The sequence below is a fragment of the Bos mutus genome, chromosome 9 (assembly GCF_027580195.1).
Source record: "Bos mutus isolate GX-2022 chromosome 9, NWIPB_WYAK_1.1, whole genome shotgun sequence".
NCBI lineage: Eukaryota > Metazoa > Chordata > Mammalia > Artiodactyla > Bovidae > Bos > Bos mutus.
In genome coordinates, this window is record NC_091625.1 from 23,656,214 (window position 1) to 23,683,104 (window position 26,891).

Here is a 26,891-nt window from a genome sequence, read left to right on the forward strand (position 1 = left end):
GAGTTGCCTAACAATTAAATATTTTAAAGCTACTATAAAGTAACTATATATAGTTATATTTATATTTTATTCTTAGATATCCAGTGGAGCTATCGGTTATAATGATTTTCAATGAATTTTGAATAATTAAAAAAATCAAAAGATTCTGTACCAAAAGGATTAGCAAGAAAATTATAAAACATAATATTCTTACCATGGGATCCACTTTTGTCCAAAAAATTGCTGAGATTGAAGAGTGTATTTCTAGAAGCCAAATACTGAATAAATCTCTGAAAAACAAAAATCAGAATCAAATATCAATATTCTCAAAGCATTAATTTCAACAACTTCTGATATTAAAGGGAATTTTTAGGGAATTTCTAAAAATACGCATTCTCATTGTGATTTTTTTTTCCCACTCAGTATAGTTTCCTAGTCTCCTGGTTTTCTCTAATGGGGAATAAAAACTAAATCATATTCACTGAATCAGAATTAAGTTTTATGATCTTGCATTTCTGTGTATAACAGAAACATTTGAATTTAATAGGATTCAGTAGGCATCCCATATAAAATGGCTAATTTTTAGTTTGTGAGTATTTTCCAAAATGAAACACTGTTATGTAAGCAATTTTCACACAGAGGCACAAAGGAATACTTCCAATGGGAAAAACAATTTTGCTGTTTCTTTCTCCTAACATTTTTATCCATTAATATGTTTACATGGTATATACATATTTAACACATGTCTAACAGCATTTTTCTGAAAAACAGGTAAACAGAAGAGCAAGACTGTACTCCAGATGACTTTTCTATATACTTCCTCTTATTTTTCTAACTAGTAAAAGTGGAGAGGGCCTTAAGGCTTATCAGTCCCCCTCCCCTGCCAAAAAAAGAACACTTGGGTCTACGAGCTTTACCTCATTTCCGTGCACCATGAGATGATGTGTAGTGACTAAAGCTTTGAATACAACCACCCAGCTACTGTTCGTTGCCCGCTCAAAGAGCGTGTCTGCCATCTGAGGAATATTAACATTGGTCTCATTGGTAGCCTGGATCAAATCTATGAGAACAGAAGATTTCGGTCAATAACACAAATGATTGCATAAAAAAAATTCATTTCAAATTTTAAACATTTAAACCTGTTTACAAAAGTATGAGCCAAAACTGCATTGACAACAGCTAAACAAATGTTCAAAAATTGTATGTAATATTTTCACACATGGACACATATTAATAAATACATTTACCCAATGTATTTACTTTTTCTTGGGCTTTTTTTTCCCTACTGAATTCTCTTCTGTATCCTCTTCTGAATTTAACCCATTTTCTGGGCCCAGTGTCATTTTTTAGAAATAACAAACTCCAGGAATGCTAAGCTTCATGTTAATCTTTTTTGTTATCACTTTTAGAACAATGTCTTAAACATGAAGATGTTTATTCTATACACCATCTGAAGGCAACAGAATATTTTTTGAAACATTATATCAAAAAGCCTACTTCATCTGGATTTTAATTTTGATGGGTGCTAATGAACATGGGGTCGCTAAGAGTCGGGCATGACTGAGCGACTTCAGTTTCACTTTTCACTTTCATGCATTGGAGAAGGAAATGGCAACCCACTCCAGTATTCTTGCCTGGAGAATCCCAGGGACAGAGGAGCTTAGTGGGCTGCCGTCTATGGGGTCGCACAGAGTCGGACACGACTGAAGCGACTTAGCAGCAGCAGCAGCCATGAACACACTTGTCATGTAAGTGACAGAGGAGAGTAAACACTAAAAGAGGGAAGAATTCCTCTAAACCCATCTAAAGGTTTTACAGAACATCATACAGGCATTAAACTACTATGATTTGACCTGAGTTTATAAGAGAGCGAATCTTTGTAACACATTGACTGTCCACATCTACATATTAGCTGTGATTCTAGCTGTACCTCAGGGGAAAAAAAGGTCTATAGCCCCAAAAGAGGCTGCCCAGAATCCAGAAAATAGACCACTGCCAAAAAGTTAGCTGATGCAGCCAAAGATTATGTGTTAAGGAACAGAAGCAAAGCCACTCTGGGGCAGTGTGGTCTTAAGAAGACTACTGCAACAGCACAAGGTAACCTCTTTAGCAAAACAAAACTGCAGGAATTCTACCAGAGGTCATCCCCACCCTACAGAGGACTATATGTGATACCCAGGGCCTAGGATATTCCATGCAACAAACGCAACGACAAACCCATCCTGTTTCTCACTTAAAATCCACACTTAGTACTCATTAAGCTCCACATTTGTCTTATGCATCTATTTTACAAAAAAATAAATTTTTTAAAATTGATACTCCATCACTGAAATAGCTCTTATCTAAGATTAAAGGGTGTCAATCATTGATATGAATTATAAATGGACCAAACCAGATTTCTTTCTTACATTTATTTTAAACTTCTAGTCCCTGAACAGCCATCCCATAAAGTCTCCTTTTACTGGAATTCTACTCATTCTTCAGGAAATCTTTCCTGGTCCTATTTGAATGTAGTCACATGTTCCTCTGCTTAAAAACCTGAGGCATTTTATTCTTAGTGCCTAAAAGCTGGTGGTCTATTGTCCATGGTGTTGCAAAGAGTCGGACACGACTGAACGCGCACACACACACACACACACCCACACACACCCACCCACATCAGATGTCTGTCTGTCATAAGTTCCTATAGTTCCCTGAGGACAGAAACAATCATACCAATGTCTGTTTCCTGGCAGGGCTTGGGAGAACACAGCATGCAGTAAACATGTGTTGAACAAAATGTATAATAACCAAAATACTTTCCCCTAAATCTAAATAAACAGTTCTTTGAAAAAGACAAATTGCTATGCTCTAACATGATTTTCCAAGATTATATCATAGGACTGCTTTATACCTGAAACTCATTATCAGCTACAAGCTCTTCTATTCCTTTACTTATTGAACTGGTAATGTGGAAATGTACTGCTGATCAGAGTAGATGAATACATGCTCAGATAATAAAGAAGTCCCTGGAAGAATACAGATATGCAGGACGACAGAGCAGGAAAGAACCCAGGTCCAGAGCCCAGCTCAGCAACCATTTAGATGTACAACTTCAGAGAAATCACTTAATATACCTGTGGTTTGGTACTTTAACTTTAAAATGGCAGTAATAATTACTACCTTTCAGAGTTATCACAAGGGTTCCCTGGGGGCTCAGCAGTAAAACCTCAGCCTGCACTGCAGGAGCTGCAGGAGACTTAGGTTTGATCTCTGAGTCAGGAAGATCCCCTGGAGGAGGGCATGGCAACTCACTCCAGTATTCGTAGCTGGAAAATCCCATGGACAGAGGAACCTGGGCGACTACAGTCCATAGGGTCGTAAAGAGTCGTACAGGACGTGACCGAAGCAACTGAGCACGGGGTTATTACAGAGATTACAAATGGTCTGAAGAAAGTAGGTACCCAAAGTAAATGCTTGTAAATGCTGTGATCCATACACAGCACTGAGAATATGGTGGGGCATTAGCAAAGATGCCATGGAATGGAGAGTTGAGTGGGACCCTAAAGTCAGCTGTGACGTGGGAGGGGAGTGAGGACACTTTTAGCAAATGTGCAGAGTAAAGCTGTAAAAAAAAAATGACGACTGTGACAGAGCACTGGGTTTGAATCTAGAGGGGTGGGAGGAAGGTTCAAGAGGGAGGGGATATACATATACCTATGGCTGATTCATGTTGATGTATGGCAGAAATGAATACAATATTGTAAAGCAATTATCCCCCAATTAAAAAATAAATCAAAGAGGTACCATCTCACGCCAGTCAGAATGGCTGCTATCAAAAAGTCTGCAAACAATAAATGCTGGAGAGACTGTAGAGAAAAGGGAACCCTCTTACACTGTTGGTGGGAATGCAAACTAGTACAGCTACTATGGAGAACAGTGTGGAGATTCTTTAAAAAACTGGAAATAGAATTGCCATACAACCCAGAAATTCCACTGCTGGGCATATCCACCAAGGAAACCAGAAATGAAAGAGACACATGTACCCCAATGTTCATCGCAGCACTGTTTACAATAGCTAGGACATGGAAGCAACCTAGATGTCCACTGGTAAATGAATGGATAAAAAGTTGTGGTACATATACATAATGGAATATTACTCAGTTATTAAAAAGAACACACTTGAGTCAGTTCTAATGAGGTGGATGAAACTGGAGCCTATTATACAGAGTGAAGTCAGAAAGAAAAACACCAATACAGTATATTAACACATCTATATGGAATTTAGAAAGATGGTAATGACGACCCTATATTTGAGACAGAAGAAGAGACACAGATATAAAGAACATACTGTTGGACTCTGTGGGAGAAGGTGAGGGTGGGATGATTTGAGAGAGTAGCATTGAAACATGTATATTATCATATGTGAAACAGATGAGCAGTCCAAGTTTGATGCATGAAACAGGGCACTCAAAACTGGTGCACTGGGACAAACCAGATGGATGGGATGCAGAGGGAGGTGGGAGGGGGTTTCAGGATGGGGGACACATGTACTCCCGTGGCTGATTCATGTCAATGTATGGCAAAAACCACCACAATATTGTAAAGTAATTAGCCTCCAATTTAAATAAATTTTAAAAATAAATAAAATTTTAAAAAATGAGTGCCTCCTAGGAGAACTGTGGTGGTCTGGGGCTGTGCATATGTGGGCAGATGGAGGGGAGAGTTTAACTAGAGAGCCAAGGAAAGGCCAGTGAGAGATCTCACACCTCACATTAAAGAGTTTCAACTTTAACTTATGGAGCAAGGGGAACCCCTGGGAGTATTTCAGCAGAAGAGTACCAGTAAAACTTTTCTTTTACAGGCAAATCACATGTCTTGGCCGATTACTAAATAATATCTGCAAGATAAAAAGATATACAAGATAAGAAATAATTACCTTTGTCTGAAAAGATACAACAGAGACAAGGGCAAGTTAGAAAGCCCAGTTGAGAGCCAGAGGAGATGAACCTGAACTCATGAAAAGGCAGTGGAGACAGAGAGAAATGGTGAAAGTAGCAGAAAAATATTTAGGAGGTAAAGCTGATGGGCATTTGCAAGTGAGCACACAGATATTGTAAGTAAAAGGAATCTTAAATTTAATTACAGATTTCTAGTTTAAGGCCCAGTGAATGCTTTTTTACTGACACAGGAGGAAAGCTGGTTCCAAAGGAGATATAAACTATTTTTGACATGATATATATGAAGTAGCTGTTGGAAGTCAAGCTGAGATGCCTGACAGGGGACTGGAAAGAAATGAAAAGTTAGTCACTCAGTTGTGTGCAACTCTTGGCGACCCCCACGGGCTGGGTCTTACCAGGCTCTTCTTCCATGGGATTCTTCATGCAAGGATACTGGAGTGGGTTGCCATTTCTTTCTCCAGGAGATCTATCTGACCCAGCAAACCAGGTCTCCAGTATTGCAGGCAGACTGTTTACCAACTGAGCCACCAGGGAAGCTCAGGGGACTGGAAGCTGGTTCTAAAGCTTAGGAAAAATGCACGGCCTGGACACAACCTTGGGAGTCACCAGCAACAATAAACAACAGTTAGAACCAGACATGGAACAACAGACTGGTTCCAAATTGGGAAAGGAGCACATCAAGACTCTATATTGTCACTCTGCTTATTTAATTTATATACAAATTACATTATGTGAAATGTCGGGCTGGATGAAGCCCAAGCTGGAATCAAGACTGCAGGGAGAAATATCAATAACCTCAGACGTGCAGATGATTGACACCACCCTAATGGCAGAAAGCAAAGAGGAATTAAAGAGCTTCTTGATGAGACTGAAAGAGGAGAGAGAAAAATATGGTTTAAAACTCAATATTCAAAAAACTAAGATCATGGCATCTGGTCCCATCACTTCATGGCAAACAGATGGGGAAAAATGGAAACAGTGACAGAGTTTTTATTTTCTTGGGCTCCAAAATCACTGTGGGTGGTGACTGCAGCCACGAAATTATAAGACACTGGCTCCTTGGAAGAAAAGTTGTGACTAACCTAGATAGCATATTAAAAAGCAGAGACATTACTTTGCCAACAAAGGTCTGTATAGTCAAAGCTATGGTTTTTCCAGTAGTCATGTACAGATGTGAGAGTTGAACCGTAAAGAAGGCTGAGCACTGATGAACAGATGCTTTCAAACTGTGGTGCTAGAGAAGACTCTTGGAAGTCCCTTGGATAGCAAGGAGATCAAACCAGTCATTCTTAAAGGAAATCAACTCTGACTATTCATTGGAAGGACTGATGCTAAAGCTGAGGCTGCAATACTTAGGCTACCTGATACAAAGAGCCAACTCACTGGAAAATACCCTGATGCTGGGAAAAGTTGAGGGCAGGAGGAGAAGGGGGTGACAAAGGATGAGATGGTTGGATGGCATCATACACACAATGGATATGCATTTGAGCAAACTCCTAGAGATAATGAAGGACAGGGAAGCCTGGCGTGCTGCAGTCCATGGGCTCACAAAGAGTTGGACACAACTAAGCGACTGAACAACAGCAGCAACGATACAGGAGATGAGATCATGCGTGCAGAGGAGATAAGCCATGGATCATACACAGAACAATGAAAAGTATTCATTATAAATAAGGAAATAAGAAGCAAAATTAGGGAAGACCAATATTTAAGAGAGCTTCCCTGGTAGCTCAGATGATAAAGAATCCGCCTGCAAGGAAGGACACCCAAGTTTGACCCCTGAGTCAGGAAAATCCCATGGAGAAGGGAACAGCAACCTACTCCAGTATCCTTGCTTGGAGAATTCCATGGACAGACCACAGGATTGCAAAGAGTCAGACACAACTAAGTGACTAATGCTAATATTTAAGAGATGACTGGAAAAGAACTGAGTAAAACAGCAGACAGAATGGTGAAGAGAAGCCCGGGAAAATTAAATTTTGGAGCCAATTAATAAGAGAGCTTCAAATAGTTCAAGTAGCTATTAGGGATAACTGGTATCAAACTCTACAGAAAGTCCGAGCAACTAGAACCCTAAGAATAGAAGGTGTGACACGGAGACTGCTGCCATGTAAAAGAAATAATTATAAAGCCTAAGCACAGCCTGGATGTGACATTTTTAAAGCTAGGAGGCATTTAAGCTTGTTTGAGACCAAGAAGGAAAAATCAAAAAGAGCTGAGTTTGAAAAGAGAGAAGAGGTAATTTATGGGATGTTCTCCAGGCAGGATAAGGTCTAGAACCCAGGGCTCAGATGTTGGGATTAGCCTCAGAGAGGTTTACACAATGAAGAGAGTAAAGACGGGTGCTCTTGAATGGAAATGGGAGAAGGATGACAGAAAGAAAGCCTCTGAGAAGCAAGTTCCTGGTGAAGCAGTAAGCTATTAATTTTATTAAATCATAATTTTAGTATACTCATCTTTGTAATACTCTATGTCAGGAATGGCAAACTACAGCTTGCTGGGCAAACCAGGTCTGCTTGATTTTTTTTTTTTGGTTTTCAAATCATCCTTTATTTATTGCTTTTTCATGCTGCTTTATTTTTTTATTATTGAAGGACAATTGCTTTACAGAATTTTGTTGTTTTCTGTCAAACCTCACCCTGAATCAGCCATAGGTGTACATATATCCCCACCATTTGGAACTTCCCTCCCATCTCCCTCCACATCCCACCCCTCTAGAATGGGAGAAAATAATAGCATCAATCAATCTAGGTTGATGCAGAGCCCCTGTTTGACTTTCTTGGCCATACAGCAAATTCCCGTTGGCTGTCTATCTTGCGTATGGTGATTTAAGTTTCCATGTTACTCTTTCCATGCATCTCACCCTCTCCTCCCCTCTCCCCATGTCCATAAGTCTGTTCTCTATGTCTGTTTCTCCATTGCTGCCCTGTAAGTGAATTCTTCAGTATCATTTTTCTAGATTCCGTATATATGTATTAGAATACAATATTTATCTTTCTCTTTCTGACTTACTTCACTCTGTTTAATAGGTTCTAGGATCATCCACCTCATTAGGACAGATTCAAAGGCATTCCTTTTAATGCCTGAATAATATTCCATTGTGTATATGTACCACAACTTCTTTATCCATTCATCTGTTGATGGACATCTAGGTTGCTTCCATGTTCTAGCTGTTGTAAATAGTGCTGCAGTGAACAATAGGATACATGTGTCTTTTTCAATTTTGGTTTCCTCAGGGTATATGCCTAGGAGTGGGATTGCTGGGTCATATGGTGGTTTTAGTCTTAGTTTTTAAAGGAATCTCCATACCATCTTCCATAGTGGCTGTATCATTTTACATTCCCACCAACAGTACAAGAGCGTTCCCTTTTCTCCACACCCTCTCCAGCATTTATTGTTGGTAGACTTTTTGATGATGGCCATTCTGACCAGTGTGAGGTGATTATCTCATTGTAGCTTTGATTTGCATTTCTCTAACACTGAGCAAGGTTGAGCATTTTTTCATGTGTTTGTTAGCCAGCTGTATGTCTTCTTTGGAAAAATGTCTGTTTAGGTCTTTTCCCACTTTTTGACTGGGTTCTTTGTTTTTCTGGTCTTGAGCTGTATGAGCTGCTTGTATATTTTGGAAATTAATCCTTTGTCAGTTGTTCCATCTGCTATTATTTTCTCCTATTCTGAGGGTTGTCTTTTCACCCTGCTTATAGTTTCCTTTGCTGTGCAAAAGCTTTTACGTTTAATCAGGTCCCACTTGTTTACTTTTGTTTTTATTTTTGTTACTCTAGGAAGTAGGTCATAGAGGATCTGGCTTTGTCATCGAGGGTCCTGCCTATGTTTTCCTCTAAGAGTTTTATAGTTTCTGGTTTAACATTTAGGTCTTTAATTGATTTTGAGTTTGTGTATGGTGTTAGGAAGTATTCTAATTTCATTCATTTACATGTAGCTGTCCAGTCTTCCCAGCACCATTTATTGAAGAGGCTGTCTTTGCCCCATTGTATCTTCTTGCCTCCTATGTCATATATAAGGTACCCATAAGTGCATGGGTTTCTTTATGAGCTTTTTATATTATTCCATTGGTCTATATTTCTGTTTTTGTGCCAGTACCATACTGTCTTGATGATTGTAGCTTTGTAGTATAACCTGAAGTCAGGAAGATTGGTTCCTCCAGCTCCACTCTTCTTTCTCAAGACTGCTTTGGCTATTCAGGCTCTGTTGTGTTTCCATATGAATTGTGAACTTTTTTTTTCCTAGTTATGTGAAAAATGTCATTGGTAATTTGATACTGTTCATGTTGAATCTATAGATTGCATTTGGTAGTATAGTCATTTTCACAATATTGATTCTTCCTACCCAGGTACATGGAATAGCTCTCCATTTATGTCATCTTTGATTTCTTTCATTACTGTCTTGTAATTTTCTGTGTAGAGTTCTTTTGTTTCCTTCAGTTCGGTTCACTCACTCAGTTGTGTCCGACTCTTTGTGACCCCATGAATCACAGCACGCCAGGCCTCCCTGTCCATCACCAACTCCCAGAGTTCACTCAGACTCACATCCATTGAGTCAGTGATGCCATCCAGCCATCTCATCCTCTGTCGTCCCCTTCTCCTCCTGCCCCCAATCCCTCCCAGCATCAGAGTCTTTCCCAGTGAGTCAACTCTTCGCATGAGGTGGCCAAAGTACTGCAGTTTCAGCTTTAGCATCATTCCTTCCAAAGAAATCCCAGGGCTGATCTCCTTCAGAATGGACTGGTTGAATCTCCTTGCAGACCAAGGGACTCTCAAAAGTCTTCTCCAACACCACAGTTCAAAAGCATCCATTCTTCGGCACTCAGCCTTCTTCGCAGTCCAACTCTCACATCCATACATGACCACAGGAAAAACCATAGCCTTAACTAGATGGACCTTTGTTGGCAAAGTAATGTCTCTGCTTTTGAATATGCTGTCGAGGTTGGACATAACTTTCCTTCCAAGGAGTAAGCGTCTTTTAATTTCATGGCTGCAGCACCATCTGCAGTGATTTTGGAGCCCAAAAAATAAAGTCTGACACTGTTTCCACTGTTTCCCTATCTATTTCCCATGAAGTGATGGGACCAGATGCCATGATCTTTGTTTTCTGAATGTTGAGCTTTAAGCCAACTTTTTCACTCTCCACTTTCACTTTCACCAAGAGGCTTTTTAGTTTCTCTTCACTTTCTGCCATAAGGATGGTGTCATCTGCATATCTGAGGTTATTGATATTCCTCCCAGAAATCTTGATTCCAGCTTGTGCTTCTTCCAGTCAAGCGTTTCCCATGATGTACTCTGCATATAAGTTAAATAAGCAGGGTGACAATATACAGCCTCGATGTACTCCTTTTCCTATTTGGAACCAGTCTGTTGTTCCATGTCCAGTTCTAACTGTTGCTTCCTGACCTGCATACAGATTTCTCAAGAGGCAGGTCAGGTGGTGTGGTATTCCCATCTCTTTCAGAATTTCCCACAGTTTATTGTGATCCACACAGTCAAAGGCTTTGGCATAGTCAATAAAGCAGAAATAGATGTTTTTCTGGAACTCTCTTGCTTTTTCCATGATCCAGAGGATGTTGGCAATTTAATCTCTGGTTCCTCTGTCTTTTCTAAAACCAGCTTGAACATCAGCTGTTTCCTTAGGTAAGTTTATTTCTAGATAGTTAATTCTTTTTGTTGCAATGGTGAATAGGATTGATTCCTTAATTTCTCTGATTTTTCACTTTTAGTACATAGAAATGCAAGTGATTTCTGTTTATTGATTTTGTATTCTGCAACTTTGCTAAATTCACTGATTAGCCAGAGTAATTTTCTGATACTATCTTTAGGGTTTACTATGTACGGTATCATGTCATCTGCAAACAGTGAGAGCTTTACTTCTTCATTTTTTTTAAAATATAAATTTATTTATTATTTTAATTGGAGGCTAATTACTTTACAATATTGTATTGGTTTTGCCATACATCAACATGAATCCACCATGGGTACACACATGTTCCCCATCCTGAACCCCCCTCCCACCTCCCTCCCTGTACCATCCCTCTGGGTCATCCCAGTGCACCAGCTCCAAGCATCCTGTATCCTGCATCGAACCTGGACTGGATATTCGTTTCACATATGATATTATACATGTTTCAATGCCATTCTCCCAAATCATCCCACCCTCTCCATCTCCCACAGAGTCCAAAAGACTGTTCTATACATCTGTGTCTCTTTTGCTGTCTCGCATACAGGGTTATCGTTACCATCTTCCTAAATTCCATATATATGCGTTAGTATACTGTATTGGGGTTTTTCTTTCTGGCTTACTTCACTCTGTATAATAGGCTCCAGTTTCATCCACCTCATTAGAACTGATTCAAATGTATTCTTTTTAATGGCTGAGTAATACTCCATTGTGTATATGTACCACAGCTTTCTTATCCATTCATCTGCTGATGGACATCTAGGTTGCTTCCATGTCCTGGCTATTATAAACAGTGCTGCGATGAACATTGGGGTACACGTGTCTCCTTCAATTCTGGTTTCCTCAGTGTGGATGCTCGGCAGTGAGATTGCTGGGTCACGTGGCAGTTCTATTTCCAGTTTTTTAAGGAATCTCCACACTGTTCTCCATAGTGGCTGTACTAGTTTGCATTCCCACCAACAGTGTAAGAGGGTTCCCTTTTCTCCACACCCTGTCCAGCATTTATTGTTTGTAGACTTTTGGTTAGCAGCCATTCTGACTGGTGTCAGATGGTATCTCATTGTGGTTTTGATTTGCATTTCTCTGATAATGAGTGATGTTGAACATCTTTTCATGTGTTTGTTAGCCATCTGTATGTCTTCTTTGGAGAAATGTCTGTTTAGTCCTTTGGCCCATTTTTTGATTGGGTCGTTTATTTTTCTGGAATTGAGCTGCAGGAGTTGCTTGTATATTTTTGAGATTAGTTCTTTGTTAGTTGCTTCATTTGCTACTATTTTCTCCCATTCTGAAAGCTGTCTTTTCACCTTGCTTAGAGTTTCCTTTGTTGTTCAGAAGCTTTTAATTTTAATTAGGTCCCATTTGTTTATTTTTGCTTTTATTTCCAATATTCTGGGAGGTGGGTCATAGATTTATGTCAGAGAGTGTTTTGCCTGTGTTCTCCTCTAGGAGCTTTATAGTTTCTGGTCTTACGTTTAGATCTTTAATCCATTTTGAGTTTATTTTTGTGTATGGTGTTATACTTCTTCTTTTCTGATCTGGATTTCTTCTATTTCTTTTTCTTCTCTGACTGCTGTAGCTAGGACTTTCAGAACTATATTGAACAACAGTGGAGAAAGTGGGCACCCTTGTCTTGTTCCTGATCTTAGGGGGAATGCTTTCAGTTTTTCACTATTGAGAGTAATGTTTGCTGTAGGCTTATCATATATGGCCTTTACTATGTTGAGGTAGTTTTCTTCTACGCCCATTTTTTGAAGAGTTTTAATCATAAATGGATGCTGAATTTTGTCAAAGGCTTTTTCTGTATCTATTGAGATGTTCATATGGTTTTTATCTTTCAATTTATTAACATGGTGTATCACATTGATTGATTTGCATATATTGAAGAATCCTTGCATCCCTGGAAGAAACCCAACTTGACCATGGTGTATGAGGTTTTTGATGTGCTGCTGAATCTGTTTGGTGAAATTTTGTTGAGGATTTTTGCATCTATGTTCATTAGTGATATTAGCCTGTAGTTTTCTTTTTTCGTGTTTTATTTGTCTGGTTTTGGTATCAGCGTGATGGTGGCCTTGTAGAATGAGTCTGGAAGTGTTCCTTCCTCTGCCATTTTTTGAAAGAGTTTTAGAAGGATAGGCATTAGCTCTTCTCTGAATGTTTGACAGAATTCTCCTGTGAAGCCATCTGGTCCTGGGCTTTTGTTTTTTGGGAGTGATTCCTGTTTTTGTAAATAAAGTTTTATTGGTACACAATCATACTCATTTGTTTACATATTGTCTAAGACTGCTTTCACACTGCAGTGATGTAGGTGAATCATTATAACACAACTCAAACTCAATTCTGTGGTTCACAAAGCCTAATATATTACTCATTAAATCTTTATAGAAAATGTTAGGTGACCCTGTTCTGTCTCTAAGGCACTTCTGATGTCTAACAAACAGCAATGTCTATTTCAAGAAAAAGCAATTGTGTGTTTGAATTATGAGCTGAACTAACCACTTTTGTCACAGACTACTGTTTTCACTTAAAAGTATGACTGACAGATTTCAAACCATCATGATTCAGACTTGGTATTCAACAGTTATTTCTCAAAAATCAAATGAACCTGTCACTTCAAAGAAATGAATGGCAGCACTAGTTGCCATTGATAAATTTCAGTCTTTCAGTAAAAATTAGAATTTCAGAAAAATCATCTCTGCCATGGCAAGCCTGGGAACTCTCTAGTACTTCGAGACTTTTCTGATAAAATTGTTGGTGATATTAATGAGCATCATTTGTTGATACTATTCAAATTAAATGTGTCAACATTTAGAAGATGTGAATAACTCACCTGAGCCAGTATTTTCCAAATGACTAGTGCAAATTACAAAATAATGCAATCAATTCGTTCAAAGTACAGATCAACAAATGCCAAAGGATTTTAATACAACAGAGTATAAAAAGTTCACTGATGTGATTTCAGATTCAATACTGCCACTTAAATTTAAGAAATCACCGCTTAGAGAGCAGGCTGGCTGCTTGGTCTAGGGGGATAGTTCTTGCCTCAGGCGAGAGGTCCAGGGTTCAGGTCCCAGATGAGCCCTTGTATTTTTGGGTTTCCCTGGTGGCTCAGACGGTAAAGAATCCTACAGTGCAGGAGACTTGGGTTTGATCCCTGGTTTGGGAAGATCCCCTGGAGAAGAGCACGGCAACCCACTCCAGTGTTCTTGCCTGGAGAATCCCCATGGACAAAGAAGCCTGACGGCTACAGTCCATTGCGTCGCAAAGAGTCGGACACGACTGAGCAACTAAACAGCACAGCTCACATCAAAGAAGAATACCCACAATTATCTGAAAAGGTCCTCCGTTTTCCAACTGTTTATCTGTGTGAGGCCAGATTTTCCTCATACACTTCAACTAAGACAACATATTCTAACAGACTGAGTATAGAAACAGATACAAGTCTCCATCTTCTACTGAGCAAGATATTAAAGAGATTTATAGAAACATAAAACAATACCACCCTTATTTGTTTCTTGTTTTGGAAAATGATTATTCTCCCTAAAAGTATTGTGTTAACCTGCTAGTATGTTTACTATGATTATTTAAAAATGAAAAATATTCTTAACTTTTCTCAGCTTTGATTTCTAACACAAGTAAATATCTAAAGATATAACTCACATAAACAAAAGCTCTTTGAATTCCTCAAAAATTAAAGGGTACAAAAATGACCTGAAGACCAGTTTAAGAGCTGCTATTTTTTGATCCATACCTAGAAAGAGAACTGCTAGGTTGTAGAGGGCATGCATATTTTACACTAGGAATGTTTTAACACAGCGATTTCACCAATGTGAAGAAGGCTGAGCGCTGAAGAATTGATGCTTTTGAACTGTGGTGTTGGAGAAGACTCTTGAGAGTCCCTTGGACTGCAAGGAGATCCAACCAGTCCATTCTGAAGGAGATCAGCCCTGGGATTTCTTTGGAAGGAACGATGCTAAAGCTGAAACTGCAGTACTTTGGCCACCTCATGCAAAGAGTTGACTCATTGGAAAAGACTCTGATGCTGGGAGGGATTGGGGGCAGGAGGAGAAGGGGATGACAGAGGATGAGATGGCTGGATGACATCACTGACTTGATGGACGTGAGTCTGGGTGAACTCCAGGAGTTGGTGATGGACAGGGAGGCCTGGCGTGCTGCAATTCATGGGGTCGCAAAGAGTCGGACACGACTGAGCAACTGATCCGATCCGATATTCCCTGGTGGCTCAGTAGTAAAGGACATGCCGGCCAATGTAGGAGAGGTGAGTTGGATCCCTGGGTTGGGAAGATCCCCTGGAGGAGGAAATGGCAACCCACTCCAGCATTTTTGTCTGGGAAATCCCATGGACAGAGTAGACTGGCCTGGCAGGCCACAGTCCATAGGGTCGCAAAGAGTCGAACAGGACTTAGCGACTTAAGCATGAGCACATATTCTCACCAGCAGTTGGTATGCATTTATACTGCTCTACTTCTTCATGAAATGAAGAGTTTCCAGGCAAAGAAAGTAAAAAAAAAATTGAACAAAGACATAAAACATGCAGAAAAAAATTCTTGAAAATCATGAGAATCTAAATGCTAAATATCTATCACATTTGAATTCCTTAGAATTCAAAGTCTTAGGAGAACTTGGGGAAACAAATCTGGTGTCATTCTGGTAATTTAAAAAATAGTTTTATTGAAGTAAAACTGAGATACACAAAACTGCATGTATTTAAAGTACATTATTTGATGATGATGAGTGTATCCATCACCCTGAAGGTTTCCTCGATCGATCTCGTTTATAATCCTCTTTCCTACCCTTCCTCAATTGCCTCCCCTGCTGTCCCTTAGCCACCACCAATTCATTTTCAGTAAATATACATTAGCTTGTATTTTCTAAATTTTCTGTAAAGAAAATCATACTTTTTTCTTTGGGTGCGGATGGGGGCAGGAAAGGATTCTTTCATTCACATAATCATTTTGAGACTCATCATATTGTTGTATGTATCATTCCTTTTGATAACTGAGGTGTACTGCCTTATATGGACATGCCAAAACTGTCTATCCATTCATCTATGGATGGACATCTGAGGTGACTCCAGTTTTTGGTTATTACAAGTAAAGCTGCTACAAACATTAGTATACAAGTATTTGTAAGGACATATGCTTAATTTCCCTTGGGTAACTGCCCAGGAGTGGAGTGTTCAAGTCATTTGGAAATAAATATTTAAGAAATCAGCAAATTACTTCCAAAATGATTGTATCATGTTATATTCCTACCAGAAGTACATGTGTATTTCAGTTTGTTTATTCTTTACCATTCTAACAGGTGTAGTATGGTATCTTATGGTGGTTTTTCTTTGCACTTCCCTGATGACTGAAGATGTTGAACATGTTTTTCATGGACTTTTCATTAGTTTACTTGCCATTGGTATATTCTTTGCACATTTTTATTGACTAGTTTTTACTACTGAGTGATTCTAGATAAAAGTCCTTGATCAGACACATGATTTGCAAATACTTTCTCTAGTGTACAGATATCTTTTTCCTTCTCTTAACAGTGTCTTTCAAAGAACAGAAATTATGATGAAATCCTACTGATCAAGTTTGCCTTTCATGGATTATGCTTTTTGGTGTCATATTTAAGAAATCTTTGTTTAAGTTACGGTCACAAATATTTTCTCCTATATATCTTCTAGAGGCTTTATAATTTTAGGGTTGCATGTTTAGGTCTATAATACATTGTCAGTTTTCACAAAGGGTGTGAGCTATGGTTATATGATCTTTTCTTTTTTTACAGATGGACATCAGATTGTTCTAGCACTATTTGCTGAAAAAAACTGTTCTTTCCCCACTTTACTGCCTTTGTTAAAAATAAATTTTAAGCACATATCTTTGGTTCTATTAAACAATTCTTTATTTTGTTCTGTTAATCTATCTGCCCAACTTTATACTAACATCACACTATCTTTACTGTAAATTTATATTAACTGAAATCAGATAAAGTTACTTTTCCAACTTTATTCTTTTCCAAAGTTGTTTTAACTTTTTAATCCTTTGTACTTCCTTTTGAGTTTTAGACAGAGCCGTTCAACTTTGACAAAAAATGTCTGTTGGGATACTGATTTAGATTATATTAAGTCTATTGATCAGTTGGGAGTGAACTGACATCTTAACAATATAGAGTTTTCCAATCCATGTATATATAGCCTGTCTCTCAATTTATTTAGATCTGCTTTAACTTCTCTCAGCAATATTTTGTTGTTTTCAGTATACAAGTCTCACACGTATTTTATCAGATGCATTTCAAAGTATTTCACATTTTTGATATGGTAAATGATATTACTTCCCATTTCAATTCCTAATTGTTCGGTGCCAATATTGAGAAATAACAACTTATTTTGTATTATTGGCTCTGTATCCTATAAGTTTGTTAAAGTCACTTAATAGTTCTTTTTGGTAAATTCCATCACATTTTATGCATAGGTGAACATTTGGTCTGTAATAAAAGTCAGTTTTTACTTCTTTGCAATCTCAATACCTTTCCTTCTCTTTCTAACTTGATGGCAATGGCTAGAATCTCCAGTGTAATCTGAATAGAAATGGTAAGAGAAGATATTCCTGTCTTTTTTTTCCTGGCTTCAGAGTGAAATCATTCAGTCTTTCACTAGTAAGCACAAGGTTAGCTGTAGGTTTTTCATAAATGTCCTATGTCAGGTTGAGAAAGCTCCCTTCTATTCCTAGGTTGCTGAGATTTTTTTCTTATGAATGAATATTGAACTTTGTCAAATACTGATCTTATGATCAGTTTTCTTTTTCAGACCATTATTATGGTGAATTATATTGACTAATTTTCAAATGTCAAACCAACTTTGCATTCCTGGGATAAACACCTTTCTTTGGTAATGATATTTTATCTAAATGTTGTTGGATTTGATTTGCTAAAATTTTGAAGAATTTTTACATCTATGTTCATGGGGAATATTGATCTATAGTTTTTCTTTCTTGTAATGTCTCTGGCAAGCTGTCTTCATAGAATAAGAAGTGTTCTCTTGTTTTCAATTTTCTGGAAGAGTCTGTGTATTCTTCTTGAAAGGGTTTGGGATTATTGCTTTTATAAATGTTTGACAGAATACAACAATTAAGTCATCTTCACCTGGAGTTTTCTTTGTTAGAAGGTTTTTAATCATGATCTCAATTTCTTTAATAGACACAAGGTTTTTCAGGTTTTAAACTTATTTTTGAATGAGCCTGGTAGTTTGTGCTTTTTAACAAATTTCTCATCTTCATATAAGTTGCTGAATTTATTGGCATCAGGTCACAGCAGCATTCCCTTATTTTCCTGTTAACACCTACAGAATCAGTAGTAATGTCACCCCCCTCTCTTAATTACCTGGTATTAATAATTTACATCTTTTCTGATCAGCCTGGGTAAAGGCATTTAAATTGTGTCCATGTTCTCAAAAAACTAGCTCCATCTCCACCATTCAGGATCCAGCTGGGTCACAGCATCCTGTGCTATGGCATGGAGACCTTCTCGTGGCTGTGAACTTGGACAATCCTACAGCTAACCGTGTTTATTCCCCATCTCTCAGGTATTATTGTCTTTTACTGCCAAATATGCAACATATTGAAAAGAGTTATTTCATATGCTTTGTCCAGTTTCTCAGCTGTTTCAGGCAGGATGGAAGATACCCTGCTACTCTACCTTGACACTAAGTATCAGTGTCTCTTTTTGGTAGTCTTAACTGCAACTAAAAATGTCTTAGAAAAATCTCTCTGAGGCAAGATTATATCACAAGAGAATAAAGAAAATAGATGGGATGGGGGGGCGGAAATCTTGAATTTTTAGAAATTGTAAATGATTGTTCACTAAAAGAAGAAAATAGGAACAAACCCAGATGGCTCTCAATTTTGGGATCACCTGCTTCTTGTTCCATGACTACCTGAGCCTCTCATCCACCTGAGCCACATGGAAAGTTAGCACATGACAGGGTCCTTGTTACCTCTTACTTGGACCTCTAGCTTGTTCTCTGGATCACCTCCAGCCCAGCTAGATATGTCTGTGGAAAAATAACTGCCTAAGTGCATCCTTCTGGTTACAGAAGTCACCTGCTCAAAAGCCCCTGGGTCCTCTTGCTGTTCATTGAATTCAATATGTCAACTCAGAAGGTCTTTCATTAGAAGGCTCAGTTCCCTCCCTAATTTTTTCTCTGCTACAAATCATGCACCAACAATATAGCACTGAAGCCTTCCATGCTCTTCTGATGGGAAGAGTGTCTCTGCCCTCACCCTTCTGATGTCTCAGCTCTCACAGCCAATCAATACTGTGGCCTCCAGGAGGTTTTTTTCTGACATCACCCTCAAATTAAAGAAAGGCTAGATTTTTCATGCCATGCAGAGCAGGACGAAGGACACGGGACTTGAAGCCAGTGATCCAGTTCACAACCTGACTCTGCTATTGATGGACAAGTTACTTTGACTACACTGTGGCTCTGTTTTTTGACCTAGAGATGAGGATAATATTAATTAGCTTACAGGACAGACACTGTCCGTTGTGCTAATCCTTTCTTTACACATCTCTGTTGTAGTCCTTAGTTCCTAGAACTGTAATTGTGTGTTGACATAGGGATCTGCCCCATTGAAGCTCAAGAGATCCAATAGGTAGGAATGAGGCCATATCTATGTCTTTGTATCCCTGGTACCTAACACAGTCCCTAACATATAAAAGAAACTTAGTAAACAAAATGGCAGTGACTGGCTTGGCATTATCTGCCTTTAAAATACTTTCATGATAAAATTGATAGGTATTAGAAGCTATTTCTTTCCATAAACCCCTACTGGACATAACTGAACATCAAATCAGACAAGAAGAATTACTTTCTATTCCATTGTTACACATACTTTTATCAGCAGCCTACATTTAGAAAAGCATATTTATTTCCATTTAAAAATCTCACACTAAAAGCTAGACAGCTACATATAAATCAATGGAGTTATAACACTCCCTCACATTATAAACCCCCCCCAAAAAAAACCTCAAAATGGTTTAAAGACCTAAATATAACACATGATAACATAAAACTCTTAGAAAAGAACATAAGCAAAACATAGTCAAATACAAATCACAACAATATTTTCCTAGGTCAGGCTCCCAAGGCAAATGAAATAAAAGCAAAAAGAAACAAATGAGACCTAATCAAATGTAAAAGCTTTTGCAAAGCAAAGGAAACCATTGACAAAATGAAGACAACCTGCAGAATGGGAGAAAATATTTGCAAATGAAAAAATTGAAAAAGGATTAATCTACAAAATATACAAGCAATTCATGCAGCTCAGTATTGGGAAAAAAAACAAAGAAAAACTGGCCAAGGACCTAAATAGACATTTTCCCAAAGAAGACATACAGATGACCAAAAGGCACAGGAAAAGATGCCCAAAATCTTTTATTATCAGAGAAATGCAAATCAAAACCACAATGAGGTATTACCTCACACTGGCCACCATCAAAAAGTCTACAATTAAATGTTGGAGAGGTTGTAAAGGAAAGGGAACCCTTGGACACAGTGGGAATGTAAGTTGGTACAACCACTATGGAAAACAGAATGCCGGTTCCTTAAAGAAACTAAAAATAGAGCTACCATATAATCTAGCAATCCCACTCCTGGGTATATAATATACCTAGAAAAAACAAAAACTCTAATTAAAAAAGATACATGAACGCCAATGTTCATAGCAGCATCCCAAGTTCCTGTCAACAGACGACTGGCTCAAGAATATGTGGGGTGTGTGTGTGTGTGTGTATATATATATATATATATATATGAATATTATATTCAAAAAAAAAAGAATGAAATATTTCCATTTTGCAGCAACATGGATGGGCCTAGAGAATATTTTACTGAGTGAAGACAGACAGAAAAAGACAAATATATATTACTTATATGGGAAGTCTAAAAACAATACTAAAGAATCTGTATACACAATAGAAATGGATTCACAGACACAGAAAACAAACTTATGGTTACCAAAGGGGAGAGGGAGGGAAAGCACAAGAAACAAATTAGAGAAGTATGGGATTAACAGATACAGACTACTATAGATATTCGGTTGGTGCAATCATATTGTGGTTTTTTGCAATGTTGAACTTCACTGTTTGATAATGGAATACATTCTTAATAAATGTGGTTATGTTGTACATCATTTTAATGCACATTTCTCATTTTATGTTTTTTGCTAATGACTTATTACTTGCAGTTTATTTTATATTTACAGAAATTATGTTAGACAAAAAGCAAATTCAAGTGATTTTCTTATTTCAGTGCAAAATGGGTAATAAAGCAGCAGACACACCTCATAACATCAACAATGCATCTGGCCCAGGAATTGCTAATGAATGTGCAGTGCAGTGGTGGTTCAAGAAGTTTTGCAAAGGAGATGAGCACCTTGAAGATGAGGAGTACAGTAGCCAGCCATCAGAAGCTGACAAAGACCAGTGAAGGGCATCTTCGAAGCTGATCCTCTTACAACGACACAAGAAGTTACTGAAGAACTCAACATTGACCATTCTACAGTCATTTGGCATTTGAGGCAAATTGGAAAGATGAAAAAGCTTGACAAGTGGGTGGCCTCAGGAGATGATTGCAAAAAAAAAAAAAAAAAAATCATCATTTTGAAATGTCTTCTCTTATTCTAAGCAACAGCGAACCATTTCTTGATTGGATTGTGACATGGGACAAAAAGTAGATTTTATGTGACAAAGTTCGTCTAGTCAAGGCTATGGTTTTTCCTATGGTCATGTATGGATGTGAGAGTTGGACTGTGAAGAAGGCTGAGTGCCGAAGAATGGATGCTTTTGAACTGTGGTGTTGGAGAAGACTTTTGAGAGTCCCTTGGTCTGCAAGGAGATTCAACCAGTCCATTCTGAAGATCAGCCCTGGGATTTCTTTGGAAGGAATGATGCTAAAGCTGAAACTGCAGTACTTTGGCCACCTCATGCGAAGAGCTGACTCAACGGAAAAGACTCTGATGCTGGGAGGGATTGGGGGCAGGAGGAGAAGGGGATGACAGAGGATGAGATGGCTGGATGGCATCACTGACTCGATGGACGTGAGTCTCAGTGAACTCCGGGAGTTAGTGATGGACAGGGAGGCCTGGCGTGCTGCGATTCATGGGGTCGCAAAGAGTTGGACATGACTGAGCGACTGATCTGATCTGAGTGACAACCTCAGTGGTTGGACTGATATGAAGCTCCTAAGCACTTCCCAAAGCCAAATGTCCACCAAAAAAGTGTCATGGTCACTGTTGGGTGGTCTGCTGCCCATCTGATCCACTACAGTTTTCTGAATCTTGGCAAAACCATTATTTTGGTATTGAGAAGTATGAGAAATATGCTCAGCATCTGAGAAGTATGCTCAGCAAACTGATGAGATGCCTGCAGCTGGCACTGTTCAACAAAAAGGGCCCATGTTCTCCATGACAACGCCAGACCATACATCCCACAATCAATGCTTCAGTGTGTTGATCATAATGGTTCCTATTTTGATCCATAAAGATGTGTTTGAGCCTAGTTACAATGATTTAAAATTCAAGATCTAAAACCTCAATTACTTTTGCACCAACCTAAGAAAATAGATAAGCAACAAGGATTTACTGTATAGCACAGCCTGAGATAACCTATAATGGAATATAATCTGAAAAAAATAATTGCACTGATTCCCTATACACCTGAAACTAATATATCAACAAGCTGAAGACAACGGGGGAACCATGGGAAGCACCTGGTTCAGTGTTGATGATGAGCTTCTAATCAAACGTAGGAACTGCCCCCTCTCCAGGCATCTTGTTAAGGAAGACAGTAGGTAATCTTGTTAATTCTTTACTTGCGGTATTCTGCTATTTGCAGCCAAAAGCATCCGAAGTGATACAACCTATGCAAAACACACCACCACAACAGGAACCAGGCCTGTGACCTCCACAGTGCTTTCCAGCTGTAACATCCTTTGAGGATCTCACTGGTCCCAAAATCACACTGCTTCTGGACTTTGACAGAGTGTTCAACATCCCCTTAATGCTTTCTCTTGAGATAAGCACCCACTGCACAGAAGTTCTGTTTCAGGTGAAGTAGTTCAAAGAATTATATTTGGGGAAGGAGAGTGTCTGTATCCTACAGAAAGACCCTAACAATGTGAAATAATTTTATAAAATATACATTTTGCATATAGAAGCTCTGAGGTAACATGGTGGAGACTAGACAATAATCAAAACAAAAATATAAAGGAGTTGTTCAGATATTGCATGGCCATCCCTGAAAGAAGTTGAGGGGGAAGTACCAGGAGAACCTTGGGAAGTCTGGGTAGGGCTAGCATGTTAAATGAAACAGAAACAGTGACAGACTTTATATTTGGGGCTCCAAAATCACTGTGGATGGTGACTGCAGCCATGAAATTAAAAGACACTTGCTTCATGTAAGAAAAGCTGTGACGAACCTAGACAGTGTGTTAAAAAGCAGAGACATCACCTTGCCAACTAAGGTCTGTATAGTCCAAGCTATGGTTTTTCCAGTAGTCATGTTTGGATGTGAGAGTTGGACCATAAAGAAGGCTGAGTGATGAAGAATTGATGGTTGTGAACTGTGGTGCTGAAGAAGACTCTTGAGAGTCCCTTGGACAGCAAGAAAATCAAACCAGTCAATCCTAAAGGAACCCTGAATATTCACTGGAAGGACTGATGCTAAAAACTCCAATACTCTGGCCACCTGATGCAAAGAGCCAACTCACTGGAAAAGACCCTGGTGTTGGGAAAGACTGAGGGCAGGAGGAGAAGGAGGTGACAAAGATGAGATGGTTGGCTGACTCAATGGACATGAGTTTGAGCAAACTTGGGGAGACAGTGAAGGACAGGGAATTCTGGTGTGCCTCAATTCATGGGGTCACAAGGAGTCGACATGACAGAACAACAACAGTAAGGGCTTAGAGGGGAAGTCCCTGTGCTCTGAGCTACATGAATGACAGCAAAGATGGAGACAGCAAGAGCAAGAAACGATGCCCTTCAAGTGTTAAGTGTAGATAACAAGGATGAATGGAGGAGGAAATAGGAGAATAAACATCTTCCAGTTTACAGAGATCAAGAGAGTGGTGATTGTCATCATTCAGCCCCCAGTAATGTCCAACCCTGTGACCCCATGGACTGCAGCACACAAGGCCTCTCTGTCCCCCACCATCTCCCTAAGTTTGCCCAAGTTCATGTCCATTGCATCTGTGATACCGTCCAGCCATCTCATCCTCTAACTCCCTCTTCTCCTTCTGTCCGCAATCTTTCCCAGCATCAGGGAGTTTTCCAAAGTGTCAGCTACTCACATCAGAGGACCAAAATACTGGAGCTTCAGCATCAGTCCTTCCAGTGAATATTCAGGATTGATCTCCCTTAAGACTGACTTATTTGATCTCCATGCAGTCCAAGGGACTCTCAGGAGTCTTCTCCAGCACCACAGTTTGAAGGCATCAATTCTTTGGTGCTCTGCTTTCTTTACGGTCCAGCTCCCACAACTGTACATAAACATTGGGAAGACCATAGCCTTGATTTTATGGATCTCTGTCAGCAGAGTAATGTCTCTGTTTTTCAACACACTGTCTATGTTTGTCATAGCTTTCCTGCTAAGAAACAATCATCCTCTGATTTCATGGCTGCAGTCACCATCTGCAATGATTGTGGAGCCCAAGAAGAGAAAATTTGTCACTGTTTCTACCTATTCCCCTCCTATTTGCCATGAAGTAATGGGGCCAGACGGAGAAGGCAATGACACCCCACTCCAGTACTCTTGCCTGGAGAATCCCAGGGACAGAGGAGCCTAGTGGGCTGCTGTCTGTGGGGCTGCACAGAGTTGGACACGACTGAAATGACTTAGCAGTAGCAGCAGTAGCAATGGGGCCAGATGCCATGATCTTAGTTTTTTTAATATTTAGTTTTAGCCAGCTCGTGAACTCCTCTTCTTCACCCTCATCAAGAGGCTTTTTATTTGGCAAAACTAATACAATTATGTAAAGTTTAAAAATTAAATAAAAATTTTAAAAAAAGAGCCTTTTTAGTTCCTCTTCCTGTCTGCCCTTAAGAGCTGGTATCATCCACATGTCTGAGGTTGTTGATGTTTCCTCTCCCTATCTTGATTCCAGCTTGTTACCCATTTCTCATGATGTGCTCAGCATATAGGTTAAATAAATAGGATGACAGCAGACACCGCCTTTCTCAATCCTGAACCAATCAGTTGTTCCTTGCTGTTGCTGCTGCTAAGTCGCTTCAGTCGTGTCTGACTCTGTGTGACCCCATAGACAGCAGCCCACCAGGCTCCCCAATCCCTGGGATCCTCCAGGCAAGAACACTGGAGTGGGTTGCCATTTCCTTCTCCAATGCATGAAAGTGAAAATGGAAAGTGAAGTCGTTCAGTCGTGTGCAACTCTTAGCGACCCCATGGACTGCAGCCTACCAGGCTCCTCTGTCCATGGGATTTTCCAGGCAAGAGTACTAGTGGGGTGCCATTGCCTTCTCTGCAGTTGTTCCATACAGGGCTCTAATTGTTGCTTCTTGACCCGCATATAGGTTTCTCAGGAGACAGGTAAGATGATCTGGTATTCCCATCTCTTGAAGAGCTTTCCACAGTTTGTTATGATCCACACAAAGGCTTTAGCATAGTCGATGAAACAGAGATAGATGTTTTTCTGGAATTCCCTGGCTTTCTCTATGATCCTGCTAAAGTTGGCAATTTGATTTCTGGTTCCTCTTTGTAAACTCAACTTGGACATCTGGAAGTTCTTGGTTCACACAGTGCTGAAGCCTAGCATGCAAGATTTTAAGCATGACCTGACTAGCATGGGAGATGAGTGCAATTATCCAACGGTTAGAACATTCTTTAGTACTAACTTTCCTGGGAATTGGGATGAAGACTGACTTCTTCCAGTCCTGGGCCACTGCTGGATCTTCCAGATTCGCTGACATATTGAATGCAACACTTGATAGCATCACCCTTAGGATTGTGAACAGCTCTACTGGAGTTATATCACATCCACTAGCTTTATTAACAGCAGTGCTTCCTAAGGCCCACTGAGCTACATGCATGAAAGCAAAGGAGCAGACAGCAAGAATAAGAAGTGATGCCCTTCAAGTGTTAAGTGTAGAGATAACAAGGATGAACGCAGGAGGAAATAAAAGAACAAATACCTTCCAGTTTACAGAGAAGAAGGGGGAGAAGTTTGTAAATGTGCCCAATACGATGAACACATGATGCAGAATAACAGGTATCCCCCAAATTCTTCTTTATATAGGAAGGTATGAAATGTAATCTTTAAAATTTTGTCTCTTAATTTAGTCAACTAAGCTGAATAAAATCTTTACTGGGGCACTGGTGGCCCAGTGATAAAAGACTGTGCACTTTCAATGCTGGGGACATGGGTTCGATCCCTATTTGAGGAACTAAGATTCCACGTGCCATTGGTGTGGACAAGAAATAAAAACTTTCTTTGTATTTTCATATTACTACAGGTGAACTTTAATGTCATCTAATTTCTAAACTACTATAGGAACTTCTTTCATCTCAAAGAAAACTATGTATACCCTGCAACTTTTTGTAGTCCTTTGCCGAAACACATACTATAAAATTCTCCTTCTTATCCTATTTGTTCCCCTATAGGATTCTAGCAAATTCCAAATCAGGAGACACAGCATACAGAGAGTACAGTCAAGTCACTCACTTAAAGTTTTGGGGCCAGACCACATCCTGTTCACTACCATCTGTTATTTAAAACCTGTGTGACCTTGAGCCAAGGTGCCTCTCTTAAACACCATTTCTGCATTACTGTGATGAGGATAATAATTGCACCTATCTGAGAGCTGTTTCATTACAGCAGGTAATGCAAGCTAAATATCTTGCACAATGTGGAATCTAGAAAAATGGTATAGATGATCTTATTTGCAAAGCAGAAACAGAGACACAGATAGAGAGAACAAACTTCTGGGTACCCAGGGGGAAAGGGTGGAGTGGGATGAGTTGGGAGATTGGAATTGGCATACATACCTACTGATACTATGTATAAAATAGATGACTAATGAGAACCTACAGTACAGCTCAGGGAACTCTACTCAATGTTCTGTGGTGACCTAAATGAGAAAGAAATCCAAAAAAAGAGAGGATATATGTGAACATATAACTAATTCACTTTGCTGTACAACAGAAACAACATCATAAAGCAACTATACTCCAATAAAAATTAATAAATAAAAACCAAAAATATCAGAAAAA

General features: G+C 39.2%; 1 protein-coding gene across 8 annotated transcripts in view; it reads right to left on the reverse strand.

Annotated features, from left to right (window-relative positions):
• Window positions 1-26,891, reverse strand: part of SNAP91 (synaptosome associated protein 91) — a 169,621-nt gene that overhangs the window by 108,901 nt on the left and 33,829 nt on the right. For all 8 annotated transcript variants that reach the window (XM_070376277.1, XM_070376270.1, XM_070376272.1 and 5 more), the window contains exons 3-4: window positions 897-1,039; window positions 194-269 (exon numbers count right to left, since the gene is read on the reverse strand). In XM_070376277.1, the coding sequence (XP_070232378.1) occupies window positions 194-269; window positions 897-1,039 (219 nt within the window). The remainder of the gene's footprint in view (window positions 1-193; window positions 270-896; window positions 1,040-26,891) is intronic.